This window comes from Engraulis encrasicolus, chromosome 21 (assembly GCF_034702125.1).
Source record: "Engraulis encrasicolus isolate BLACKSEA-1 chromosome 21, IST_EnEncr_1.0, whole genome shotgun sequence".
Taxonomy (NCBI): Eukaryota; Metazoa; Chordata; class Actinopteri; order Clupeiformes; family Engraulidae; genus Engraulis; species Engraulis encrasicolus.
The window spans coordinates 7,565,209-7,578,795 of record NC_085877.1 but is presented as its reverse complement, the minus strand read 5'-3'; the positions used below and the strand labels follow the sequence as shown (position 1 = coordinate 7,578,795).

Here is a 13,587-nt window from a genome sequence, read left to right as displayed (position 1 = left end):
GCACATATACACACCATTATATCATACCATAACTCTACAATACCCCCCCACACACACACCATCACACCCTAAAAATAATACTGAGTATACAGCCTAAAAAACATGAAACTTGGAAGACCCCCTCAAACCTGAAGTGATGTGGGGGGTGATTTTGCCTGCTGTTTTTATGAGGGATTATAGCTGGGCCTTCAATTTAACTGACAAGTTACTTCAAGTTACTTCTTGAGTCAAAGATTATTTCTTTTGTTTCAGTCGCATTTAATTCTGCCTGATAGCCAGAGGTATCAGAGTCCTGCATTAAAAGACTCAGAATTGCTGTGTCGTCTGAGAACTTGATTATATAATTCTTTTGATGGTAATTTCTGCATTTCTGGTACAAGGTGAAATATAAGAGAGCGCTGCACAAACTGTAAACTACCAACACAAACTGTCTGGCCCTGGCCCCTGCTTGCTCTAAGCGATCCCAGTCAAGACTGTTCTCTGTCCTCGTTCCTCAGTGGTGGAACAATCTCCCAGAGGCAGCAAGACTAAGCACATCTCTTTCAACCTTCAAGAAGCAAGTAAAGACTCTTCTCTTTCATGACTATCTACTACACTATTGTTTGAGCTGCCCCAGTCCCGAGCAAGACCTCATGTCATGATGTGTATGTGTGTGTACTGTACTTAACCATGCACTGTGCTAATGTAAAATGTACAAAAAAAACTAACCCTACTTAGCATCCTCACTTACTGTTCTGCATTTTTCCTGTGCACTTTGTATCTGCTAATGATGCTGACTGTGATTATGTCCTCGATTGTAAGTTGCTTTGGTTAAAAAGCATCTGCCAAATGCAATGTAATGTAATGTACGGTCATAACTCTGCATCTTCAGTGACTCTGCTGCAGGTCATGTGTGAAAGGGCACTTCTGAAAACCTTGATTTGTCAACATGTCTTGACTCCATGGATCATGACGTCTTATGTACCATGTCTCATATTGTGCACTTGTGTCAGTATAGTTGTAGTGCATAGTGTCGTGAATAAGTTTGGGCACTACACTGTGCCCTCACTGGAACTGACAGGCGAGCACAGCATTAGCTCACCACAATATCGCTTGGCTACTGTTTATATAGCACAGGGTCTCATGCTTGTGTTAACATTTCCTTCACCCCAAATGGCAACTAACCCACATGCAATACTTGGCTTGGCATGAAAAGGTTGGTGTCTCAGCAACATTACATAAAGAGTTCAGAGACTCTTGACCAAACTCTTCTACTGAGCTGCACGGCACGTTTCTTCAATTTCATTAACAACATGGCGGCGGTTCCATCGTTCAATCACTGAAATTTTGACCATTGTTAGGGCAGCATCCGGGTACTGAATTTACAGTGTGAGCGCCGTATGCACTGGAACATGGTGCCCGAAGTGCAGCAGTGAGTGGTATCAGACACGGCAATAGTCTTCTTAAGTCAAACAATAAAGCTTAGGTGAACAGTAACAGTAAAGCTTATTAGATGGTTTTTGTCTACTCTCTACTACAAGAGAAAGATGTCAAAGAAACACGCACCTGTCCTGGAGGTCCGGGATATCCACGATCTCCTTTATCACCCTATTGGACATGATCATGAAAACGGTAGTTAATATCACAGTGACAGAAAATGAATTCTGATTACATCTATGAGATGGCACCAGAGAACTAGTACAGTTGCGAAAACATGTTTACGAATATGAGAATGAGAAATTTAGAACAGTAGAATAGAAAAAAATGTGCTAATAAGATCAGTCTGGAAAACAAATATTGATGATTTTCTCCATATACATGTAGACTTGACATAAGGGAGAGCAGCCTTGATGTTTCTAATTCACATTTCAAGAACACAAACTCAAAATTCTCTGTGCAGCAAATGATTTCTTGTATTCTTCAGTATGCTGACACACACACTTACCCTCTCGCCGTCACGGCCAGGCAATCCAGGAGCACCAGGGTCTCCCTTTCCACCCTGTAGAGACAGATTTGGAGCATTTTAAAATTCAAATTCAAAATTTATATTCGTGAGCCATACTGGGTCAAAATAAAGAGTTTAACACAAAATCATACTACTAATAATTGCAAAGTATACTGTTAACTCACAGGATATCCAGATGGACCAGGGTCTCCATCTTTTCCAGGTTTCCCCTAGAGAGAGAGAGAGAGAGAGAGAGAGAGAGAGAGAGAGAGAGAGAGAGAGAGAGAGAGAGAGAGATCCACATTTCATTAATTTATTTTCGATGAATGGAAAAAAGCTTGCAGAGAACGTAAAATAATATCCTTTCGGTAATTATGATGAAAATGTGACTTTTTTCTACACTTTAACATTTCGGATATACTATGTGCTACACGCATATGTAACTGTATACTCATAATTGCTGGTAACTTAATGTTTGACAACTTAATGTTCCTCCATGTTGTGAAACTATTTGAAGAATGGACACGCATTTGTCTCTTATTATGTGTCAGTCTCTATATAAACAGTATGAAATAAGAAGGACTATCAGAGAGTTGGAGGAGAGTCAGTCATCTGCGTGTGTGTGTGTGTGTGTGTGTGTGTGTGTGTGTGTGTGTGTGTGTGTGTGTGTGTGTGTGTGTGTGTGTGTGTGTGTGTGTATGATCACTGATAAATATGTTTAGTTTTGACTGCACATTGGGGTCTAGTCAAATGAAATTTCAACCTTTGCTATCACCTGCTACATACATTTTTAACAGTAAAGTACACTGACTTCAACACTGAACTCACCCGTTTGCCAGATTCGCCAGGCTCTCCCTTGTCTCCTTTCGCTCCCCCTGAGACACCCTACACACACACACAACAGATGCCATCACATTGCTGATCGACGACAGAAGAGACCACCAGTCACTACACCTCATACAATCAAAACCCAGTGACCCTCTGAAGAAGATGGAAAGTCAGGTGAACTTGCAAACTCTAGCCAACATTGTCATTGTGATAAAAGAACTTCAGCTATTACGTTATCGACAAAGACATAATGAACATCATAGAAGTGATAGAGAAGAATATTGATGTAATACAAAAACAATTGAAAAGTTGCAAACAAAACATGTATCAGGCATCTTTTTCTTCCGTGACAGGAAAAAAGTGTGTTCGTACGGGAGGTCCAGGAAGTCCGCTAACTCCAGGAGGCCCAGGTGATCCGCGGTCACCCTAAAAGAGGCAAACAAAACGCAAATACTAACGTGAAAAACCCTGATCTTTAGAACATATGACATAAGGCATGTAAGCAGATTTGAACCAATGATGTTCTGTTTTACTGGCTTAACCTGGCCATTGGCGAAAAAGGCTTAGCGTGTGAGCTGTAAGATCCCAGATTAATGGATGACCCAGGATTGTGTAGTCTGATGTGGTGAGTTAACATCATGACTCATGAACACTCCCTCCAATCGCTCTGAAGATACGAGTCGATGCCAATTGAAAAAAACTCAGACCACCACTGTTATGTAGGGTGATGGTCATCAAGAGGTCATGCATAGGCAGGCTCATCGCCTGGCTACATCTACTTTTATAGTTTAGTGCTTTGGTAATTTCAGAGGGTTGTCAGTTAAAATTTAGCATTAGCAGTAGTAAAACAACACTAGTTAAATGTTAGCAGTTTGTCTGAAGGTGACTAGAAGTTGAAATGTGCCTTAAAACATGAGAACAGATTGAGATCTAATGGCTACACAGTAAATTCTGCAGTGTTCATTTAACACTTAGAGAGTTGATTTGACCTTATGTGGACTTAAATGAACTCTTTAAGTGTTGAATTAACACTGCAACATTTACTGTGTAAAAACATATTCAAATGTGGTCTTGGACATGTGGACATGTTCTAGAATCTAGAATCTAGAAAATTTAGAATTAAAGGTGGACTGGGCGCCTGGGGACAAAATACACAACTGATACCTCTGCATTAAAAAAGCTGTGCCTGCTGTGCACTGCCATTGTAGAGGGCACTGTTTGTTTTTAAGCCCATGATTGTGTGGAATGGCACTCGAGAGATACAGTACAATCTACTGCTAGAAATCTGTCTGAATGAATATGTGGCTTGGGTCCAGTCGATGACCATCCACTCGTACCTTCTCTCCTTGCTGGATGGTGGTGCCACCTGTGCTCTGCAGCTCTCCAACTTGCCCTGGTGGTCCTGGAGGTCCTCTGGGGCCTACATCACCCTGCAATCATCAAGCATCATCACACAACATCTTGATTAGTCAACGTATTTTTAGTGTTAGAAAATCCATTTCTCTCTCCACTTGTGAATTTTGTTCTCATACCTTCTCACCCTTCGGCCCTTGGAAGTTCAATCCCATGTTTCCCTAAGAGGAAAAGACCACAAATGCATAGTTAGCTAGTACTGCATGTGCAGTGTTATACCTGAACCAGTTCAATAAACTATAGTTTAAACTAGTTCATAATTTGGGCAAGCATGAACTGCTTTACTAATGTTGCACCCCGAGCTCTGCTGGCTGCCAGCCATTTCATAAGTGCGCTATCTGAAATTAGAATTCAGTAGCCTACAAGCATACTTCTTCATTCTCGCTGGAGAACGCACTTCTCATGATCGTCTGCGCGGCGAACCGATCATGAAAGTGTATAACGGGGTCGCTGGACCACTGCACTCGAGGGACATGAGTTAAAAGCAAATAGCGAAAATAGCGTAAAGGGGAAGGTCGCTGGCCGTGGTGCTGAAATTACTGCCGAGCCCAAATGCTGGTCATGATTAAAAGACGATGCGTGGGCTAGAGAGTACGAGGCGCCAACTGAGAGCTCAGACAATACCTTAGCTAGTACTGCATGTGCAGTGTTATACCTCAACTAGTTCAATAAACTATAGTTCATGAACTAGTTCATAAATTGAGCAAACGTGAACTGGTTTACTGATGTTACTGATGTTGCACTCCGAGCTCTGCTGGCTGCAAGCCGTTATAACATTTGTCATCATCAAATTTAACTTTATCCCCTGTTTGTCTTACCTTTGGTCCTGGTGGACCAGGAGGTCCTGGACGACCCTGAATGAATGGATATAAAAAGACACATCAGTAACACTATGATGAAAATGCACATCGCAAATACAAGACGCCAACAATAATGGATATGAGCAATAGTGTTTTCATTGTTTTGACTAAAATACGTTCCATTAGCGGTGATGTAAAACTGACTTTAAATCATGATGCTAGACAACTGTACGAAAGCTTGGTTCGATTAATTATTTCAGACAGGAAGGTCACTTTTATATAGTGATATACACTAGCATACTCATGTGATATGTCTAGGCAACTACAGCTTAATGGTTAGGGAGTCATTTTCATTTTGCATATAAATCACATGACTGGTGCCCTTGACCAAGGCACCTAGCTTTCCTCCAGGTACGATAACCAATACTCTGTAATGCAGTAAATAAGTCCCTTGGGGTAAAAGCATAATCGAAATGTAACGTAATGTTATGTCTGATAATTGTTTTATTAACGTTACCTCATAACCTCTTGGCCCAGGAGGCCCGATAGGCCCTGGCAATCCCGGCGGTCCTGAAATCCCCTAGAAGAACATAGCAGAGTTCAGCTATAATTCAGAAGAAGTGGCTAATGTTATCAATACAAATATCTAGTATAGTCTATAACCAACCTTAAAATAGCCTAACAGAAACCAAGTTCTATGCGGCAGGCAGCATGGCTCATATTCAGCATATTCATGAGAATGTCAATAAGAGCGTGCCAGAAACAAGTTTGAGTACAGTCAGACAATAGCCAATACAACTATCTTGTATATTATAGCTTACACTGTAATAATAACTACATAAAAACCCATGTCTATAACATTTATTGATCCCGGAGGAAATTGAAGTGTCAAGCAGCATAGATAGATCCACAGGATAACAATACACAGTACAATGCACAACATGCAAGTTATTGCACTGCAAACTGAGACAGTAATAATAAAATGCTGTTGGTAATTTCCCTTACTCGAGGGCCGGGGAGGCCGGGCTGGCCTCCGTCTCCTCTATCTCCATGCCGGTCAACTGGAATAACATCACCAGGTTCTCCCTACAATGGCAATAATAAGATGGGAAAGGTACAAAATAGTTGTAATCAAAATGGACTACATACTTCTTCAGTGTCCACAAACTTTCTGAAATGAACATGTGTCTGTGGTTCACACCTGTGTATCAGACATTTTGTTTATATGCTGAATCTTTGAATATGCTGAAAGTTTTTAGGTTTAACTCTGTTCTCCCAAACTAAATATATACCTTTTGACCTGGATATCCAGAAGGGCCCTGTAAAAAGAGATTAAGATGTCCAAGTCAGTTCATGCAATAAACATATACATTCACCAGAGATAAATAAAAGATGGATATCATTTGCACATTTGACTCACTGGTTGCCCCTCAATTCCTGGCAGACCTGGGCTTCCTGAGAATCCCCTATCACCCTGTGAAAAGAAAAGATTGTGGTGTACATGTCAGCAAAACTCTGGTTCAGAGAAAATGAGAACAAAGTAATTCATTTTTCAGTTTTCCAAGAAGCAGAGGGGTTTCAAAATGGCTATACACTGTAGCAGTGTCTAGAATTACTTGCACTTGACTAAAGGTCCATAATATGCATATACTATGCACTAATGAGAAGGGCACTGGGGGAGCGCACACCTGAGCCAAGGCAGCACAACAACACCATCTGGTGGTTTGTACTTGGAATTACAACAAAAGATCTCACTTGGTACCACTGCATATTGCATGGATGAACCCTCTAGTGGTTTACAATTGAAATTACAACTCTCAAAAATGGGAAAAAGAGGACACATTCGATGTTTATACAATTCATACATTTCCATTTTAAAAGACACATGATTGCAGTGGTAAACTACTGCAGAAAAAGAGCGGAACACACTATGAATATTTTCTTTGAGATTTGAGAGCATAGTGATCCTAGCAAAGTCATCTGTCAGACTCAGCATCAGAAACTATGCATACATTTCTTTTTAAAATACATTGTTGTAACAAAGAAAACCTTAATTGTATTTACTCCTACCTTTGTTCCGTTGCAGCCTGGAACACCTCTCGGTCCTGGTGGGCCATCCTGTCCTGGCAGACCCTACAGATGACAACAAGACCATGAGGGGGAGGGAGTGTCAATAGGTAACGTGCGCCTTGCACAACTATGCAAATGCATTCAGAAGTAGGCTATGTTAATGGATGGAAACATGTAAACAAGGCTTTTAAATAGCAAAACAGTATTTACATTTTATGCTGCTACTGTTGATGATACTGAAGTCTGCCAACAGTTATTCTACTTCTGTTTACATTGTTCACTTCTCCTTTCATCGTTGCACAATTAAATGTTAATCACTGAATTTACTGAGAATGAAACAAAATGACCTCAAGTTGACCGATCTTAACAGTTGGTGCTTTCAACCCTTACAATAACTAAGTGCGATCCATTGTTTTACAATGTGATCTTGCACATTCAGTCACTTGATTGTGTGCCACAATGACATGGCGAAATTTTGTGAATTCTCTGGGTTTTTTTTTAAAAAGATTTAAGTGACACTCACAGGAATTCCTGGTGTTCCTGGGAACCCTGGTAATCCGGGAGGGCCCTGAAAACAATGAACAGTTCACAATTTTATCACAAAAATGAAAAGGAATGTTTGTTGTATCTGCTACTGTGCGGCGGTGATACCTACTCTTATTCCTTTGGGCCCGCCTGGTCCTCCAGGTCCGTCATCTCCCTGTTTAACAAAAGAGTTTTTGGTCAGGTGTTTGTTGTTGATTTGGCAAATTTACTGTAACACAAAGTTACTATCATTTACTATTTGATTTGGAAAATGTAACATAAAGTAGTTACTAATGCGTTTTTTCTAGTTATTTTAAGATATGTCTTGACAAAATTGTTTTTGCAATATGCAGTGGATATTCATTTGTTAAGATACCGTAGTCATCCATAATTTTGCTACGGACATATTAAAGCACCTATCATCAACCATCAAGGCCAATCATTAGTAATGGTCATGATAGTGCTTACTTTCTCTCCGCGAGGTCCGATCGGCCCTTCTGGTCCAGGGAACCCTGGTACACCTGGCTGGCCCGTTAGTCCTGGAAGCCCCCTGTCACCCTGCAGGAGAGAGGTAAGGGTTAACAGCCAATCATATAACTACAACGATACCGGAAATGGAGAAGAGACTTAAATAGTTAATAGAATAATATTGATATTGGCTCAATTATTAGGGAGTCAGTGTCTGGGTCAGGTTCGAATCCAATCCATGGCTGAAGTGCATAACCCTGCATTCACAGATTTTTCAAATGTGAATGAGCGGGGCTTCAGGTAGTCTGACAGAAATATGGCAGATGCTTTGGCAAACAAAGGACTGCTTCACACACACATTTTATGGCAAACAAAAGAAGCCTGCTAAAAAGGGACTAAAGAATACATCAAACTTGACAATACATTATTAGTCAACCCCATTACAGAAAATACCACTAGTAGGCCTGTACAAAATGCCTTAAATTGTCACGATACAGAAAAAGTACAGCAAGACTGAAATCATGTCAGTGAATTCAGAATAAAAAATAGTGCTAGTGCAAAAGAATAAAATGTGTTACCAAAGCATTAACCAAAGAGGACTTGATAGACTAGTTACTATCATTTTTAAGATATGTCTTTTAAAATAACTGTTGTTTTTGCTATATGCACTGGGTATTCAACAGTGCAAGTAGTGATTGTGTCCTATTGTAAATATCGCAATATCCTATTAATTAATTGATACTATAAAACAGTTGAATCGACATCGACGTCAGTGACTGTGGAGTCAGTGTCGGTCTGAGTTCAGAGTAATGTTTGCTTTACTTGAACCTGTTGCTGCTTGTTCTGATCAGAGCCATTTCTAATGTACCTGTAGCACCACTCTGTGGACAACAGGTGGAATTGCAAGAGAGCGGTTTAGTAGTAGGCTAGGTCAGTGTTTCTCAACCTTTTTTCGGCGAGGCACCCTTTCTATTCATGAAAAACTTCAAGGCACCCCAAATCAACAAGCCGTAACATGGCATCACATCCCATACCACACAAGCTTAGGAAAGTAACATATTTGGACGACCTACCTTCGAAGTTGCAGCTGACTGGGGCAACCTATATTTACCTTACTGCGTGTAAATGGCAGATGAAAGATTCCACAGACTAGCATTAACTTATCAATTTAGACAAATATGTATTATATTACATAATTTATTTATCAGCCACGTTTCCACGGCACCCCTGAGGGGGGCCTGCGGCACCCCAGGGTGCCCCGGCACCCCTGTTGAGAAACACTGGGCTAGGTTAAGGTAAGGCAGTGATAAATCAGTAAATAAAAGAGTATGCACTGTGCAGTCCTCATTTTCTTGAACTAAATGTCACTTGCAAACTGTCTTTTAGAAGGTTTACCACTTTCTGTTAGGCAATTTAACATGCATGTTCTTGGAATACCCCCCCAGGAAAAGCCAAAACATTCCAACTCAGAGGACACATGGAGGTGGAGGGCCTTTGGTTGTGATCACCCCCGAGAGGGTGCCAATGACGACTAACGTGATATTTTCCCATTTAATACAATTGAGGACCCATGCTTTCAAAATGGTCAAAAACTTTTGAAAGTTCAAGAGCGAAAGGACTTTTTTCCAATTCCAGAAAAATACTTCAACTTATAGAAGGAGCACCGTGCACATGTGCATGCAGAGGACCTACTTCATCCCTGGCTCCCATTTTAAGTTCAAGTCTGCATGTTACCTTTACCATGGCGTTATAAATCGGGGTATTCCAAGTAGTAGATGTGTTGATGTGTAAGGTAAGATAATACAAATTCTTACGGCCTCATGATCACTTCTCCAAAGAAATTAGAGTCATAGGCTTTCCTAAAAACGGGAGCTTTGACAGAAAAAAGTTGGCAGGGAGACATCTGCCATGACTTCATACCGTCCTTACCTCCTTCATCAACAATGACAGAGTTTTCTGATATCTTTGGCCCTGTGCCCTCTAACAAGCCTGGCTATCATACTTTGGAAACTGTCTATTTTCTCATAGGAGTGGTCAATGTTAAACCACAAACTTTCATTTGTCTTGTGCTCCCTCCTCGTTCTCTGTTTGGGTTCCCAAGCACAGGTGAAGATTTCAGCGAGGGTTTCCATGCCGTCCTTCAAATGTGAATAGGCATGGGCACACAAGGCAGCGTGGGAATTCCGGGGCTACTCTCTGTCTGTTGTAGGTCAACAATAATAATTATTCTTGCACCCCTACCGCCCATTCAAATTTAGTTCCCCGTGGGTTACTGTTGCAACAGCAGGAATGTTTTTAATCTGATAACACTATACTGTCCTACAAAGGCAAAGTGCAGTAACTATGTAAACTTGGGGAAAGGCCTTTTAAGTGGAGAGAAGACATGAGCAGCACATGTTGTGCACTTGATTAAAAGAAGAAAAGAATAGCACCTGTGCTGCTCTGGTGTTTTCTCTCCATTTGAGAGTTCCTGTCTGTCTCCCATTGATGCACAAGAAGAATGTTGAACTATCCCTTTGTTGTTGGCTTAAAGGCCTTCTAATTAGGCTATTGGTATTAGGTTGGATATTGCAGTTGCTGCAAATTTGACAGCAATTTATCTAAAATGTGTCAGTCACATTTGGACCATAAAGGGGGATTCATACTTGGCGTGACTGGTGTAAGTCTCCTTCATACTTCACTCGCGACCCCACTCGCGACCTCACTCGCGCCATCACGTGACCCAAAATGACGTCACACGCCGTGGCGCGAGCTGCCGTGTCGCGACGTCGTGCACCCCACATTTTTTGTAACATGTCGTGCGCCACCAGCGACCATGCAGGTAGGCAGACAAAGCAGGAGTTGCGAAGAGAGGCTACAACTACTGTAGGCTACTACAGAATGGATCCTGCACCATTTTGAGGATAATAAAATGTCATAGAGAGTTATTTTATCTTCTCTCTTAAATGTTGTTCAGTGAAACAATTGTTTACTTTGTTCAGAAGCACGTTGTGTTCGGCGATCTATTTATAAATTCTGCCGCCAGAACAATGCTCTCACATGGTCTTGGAATGATCTGGCAATAGGCTACAACAAAAAATATATGTTTCAATGTGGTAAGTCACAAGTCAGATGTTCAGTAGCCCTACAGCAGCCGTGTTTGGCTTTCTATTTTATACATCCATAGAACTCACGCTGCGAGTTGCGAAAGATACTGCCGTTCACAGACCTGACTGTATTGCCGTTTCTCTCATGAACAGCAGAGGGCACTTCCGACAATGTGAGCAAGGCGCTTTTGAAGTATGAATAGTCTGTCGCAAGTGATGACGTCATTAATGGTTCTAGCGCCACTCGCGACAAACTGCGCACGTGAAGTATGCAGAGCCCTTTCTAAGGCTTTGTCACAAGTTAAAGACCATGGTCATTCTAATTTCAATTTGGACAAAATATATGTAGTTACTGCACTCAGCATTTGTAGGGTAGTACACAACAGGCATGTGGTATCTTTAATGGTCATACCTTTTCTCCTTTTACACCACTGCAGTCACACTTGGATCCAGTGCAGCCATGGCAGGCCTGGAAGAGAAAGAAAGAAAAAAACAAGGAGACATAAATTGCTGTGCTTGTGACTGAGGCAGTTTCTATTGCACTGTGTTAATAATAAAACATTGAATAAAAATGTGAAATAGGTCTTGTGGTGATATGGCCAATGCTGTAGCATCAAACAAATCTATGTAATAAAAACATAATAAAATTATTATTATTGTTATTATCATTATTGTTGTTGTTGTTGTTGTTGTTGTTGTTGTTATTATTATTATTATTATTATTATTTAAACAATCATAAAATTACAGTCCAAGGCCTTCATCACACAGTGGCACCTGTGCATGTAGTGTTTTCCAAAGCCACTAGAGGGCAGCATTTAGTATACTTCCTCAATGTTACAATGCTTCTAAAAATATGACCCTAAAAATACTGGAACTTTGACACAAGGTTGGCAGGGACACACATCTGAAAGACTGCTAACAATTATCTAAAAAGCATAGGCAAAGAAAGAGACCATGTCTGCGAAGAGGAGTTGTCATTTTGTTCCCAAATTAAGGAATATGGTATAAGGAAAGGAAATTATGCACAGGACAAGGACAAACAAGGAAAACAGTGATGCTGCCAATACCATTCAAAAAATATCTCAAAAGTCAGACAGAGTTTGGGGACAAATGCAGTGCACACATTATCATATTCACTATTTTACAGTATTTTTCAATACATATGATAATGAATATTTGATGGATGCATTCCTGTATTAAACTGGTTACACCGTCAATAATATGTGTTAAAAATACCAAACTAAAAGTACTAAAGCCCCCTGACTATAAGTACCAGCTCTTTAGTTTGGCCGTCGCAGTTTAATGCGCAGTGCTCCGGACTCCTCCAAGAGCAACATGGGCCTCTCCTCTTTCATCCATCCACCTCTCTCTTTCCTGTCTTCCTTTGCCAAGCTCCTCAAGCTACATTGAGCTACAGGTACAGGGGCGAGGCTATAGGAGGGTGAGCAGGGCAAGTGTCCCTGGGCCCAGAGCCCTAACGTATTGCTGGTGGGGGCCCTATTATGACATTGGCAGGACATATGATTGGCACCATCAGTGTTTTGCCCTGGGGCCCAGTGTGCAATACGTTCTGCTACTTTGGAGCTACTAAGCCTTTATACAAAATGTGCTACACAAGTAAAGGATGCCATATTATTATCATCTGTCTTTCTTTTTGTGTTTTTCCCCAGGCTGTGTTTGGTCAGGGCCGAGACGCCTTATTCGGGTCATCGTTTCAAAGGCAGCAGGTGAGCAGCAAGTCAGAGTAGATGGGCCAACGTTGAGAAAGGAGCTGGAATGTTTACATAGCCGCTGACCATTGTTTAATGTTTTATTGTGCCATCCGTGGAAGAAAAAGAGAAAGCCGCAGCATTCTTCACATGATGAAAGAATGTCCCGTGAGGGAGAGCAATGCAGACACTAAAGGATACAAGTGTTCCAGACATGCGTTCAGACCAGACATGCCTATGCATTCATCGTATTAACAAAATGCTTCTTCAGACTTGAAAATCTTGATACATATCATAAAAGGAAGGAAGAGTAAAATGCTGAGGGCATGAAGAGTGGTAAACAAAAACAGGCAATGATAGGGCCAGACAGACAGACAGACAGAAAGACAGACAGAAAGACAGACAGCTGGGCAGCACAGCACTAGGTCTCCAGTACCATGTCTGTAACTGCAGCTGAGGTGTTGTCATGCTTACTGCCCCCCCTGCTTGACACCCACTAGTGCACTTCCTCTCTCACAGAGTGAGAGTGAGAGCCACGACTGGCACAAGTGCCGTCCAAAAATATCAGAGGTGTCACATTTACACCACCAGTCGATCGAGAGAGAGAGAGAGAGAGAGAGAGAGAGAGAGAGAGAGAGAGAGAGAGAGAGAGAGAGAGAGAGAGAGAGAGAGAGAGAGAGAGAGAGAGAATATTGTATATTGCTTACTCCACCCTCACACTCAGATGTGTGATATGGCCTGTGTGGTTCCGGGAAGAAGTGCC

At 41.4% G+C, this 13,587-nt stretch overlaps 1 protein-coding gene across 1 annotated transcript in view; it reads right to left on the bottom strand.

The window, feature by feature from the left end:
- Window positions 1–13,587, bottom strand: part of col4a5 (collagen, type IV, alpha 5 (Alport syndrome)) — a 51,392-nt gene that overhangs the window by 23,278 nt on the left and 14,527 nt on the right. The window contains exons 2-18 of the mRNA XM_063187446.1: window positions 11,527–11,583; window positions 8,029–8,118; window positions 7,691–7,735; window positions 7,559–7,603; window positions 7,036–7,098; window positions 6,386–6,439; window positions 6,258–6,284; window positions 5,971–6,051; window positions 5,483–5,545; window positions 4,984–5,019; window positions 4,285–4,326; window positions 4,090–4,182; window positions 3,125–3,178; window positions 2,753–2,809; window positions 2,110–2,154; window positions 1,925–1,978; window positions 1,546–1,587 (exon numbers count right to left, since the gene is read on the bottom strand). Coding sequence (XP_063043516.1) covers window positions 1,546–1,587; window positions 1,925–1,978; window positions 2,110–2,154; window positions 2,753–2,809; window positions 3,125–3,178; window positions 4,090–4,182; window positions 4,285–4,326; window positions 4,984–5,019; window positions 5,483–5,545; window positions 5,971–6,051; window positions 6,258–6,284; window positions 6,386–6,439; window positions 7,036–7,098; window positions 7,559–7,603; window positions 7,691–7,735; window positions 8,029–8,118; window positions 11,527–11,583 — 948 coding nt within the window. The remainder of the gene's footprint in view (window positions 1–1,545; window positions 1,588–1,924; window positions 1,979–2,109; window positions 2,155–2,752; window positions 2,810–3,124; window positions 3,179–4,089; window positions 4,183–4,284; window positions 4,327–4,983; window positions 5,020–5,482; window positions 5,546–5,970; window positions 6,052–6,257; window positions 6,285–6,385; window positions 6,440–7,035; window positions 7,099–7,558; window positions 7,604–7,690; window positions 7,736–8,028; window positions 8,119–11,526; window positions 11,584–13,587) is intronic.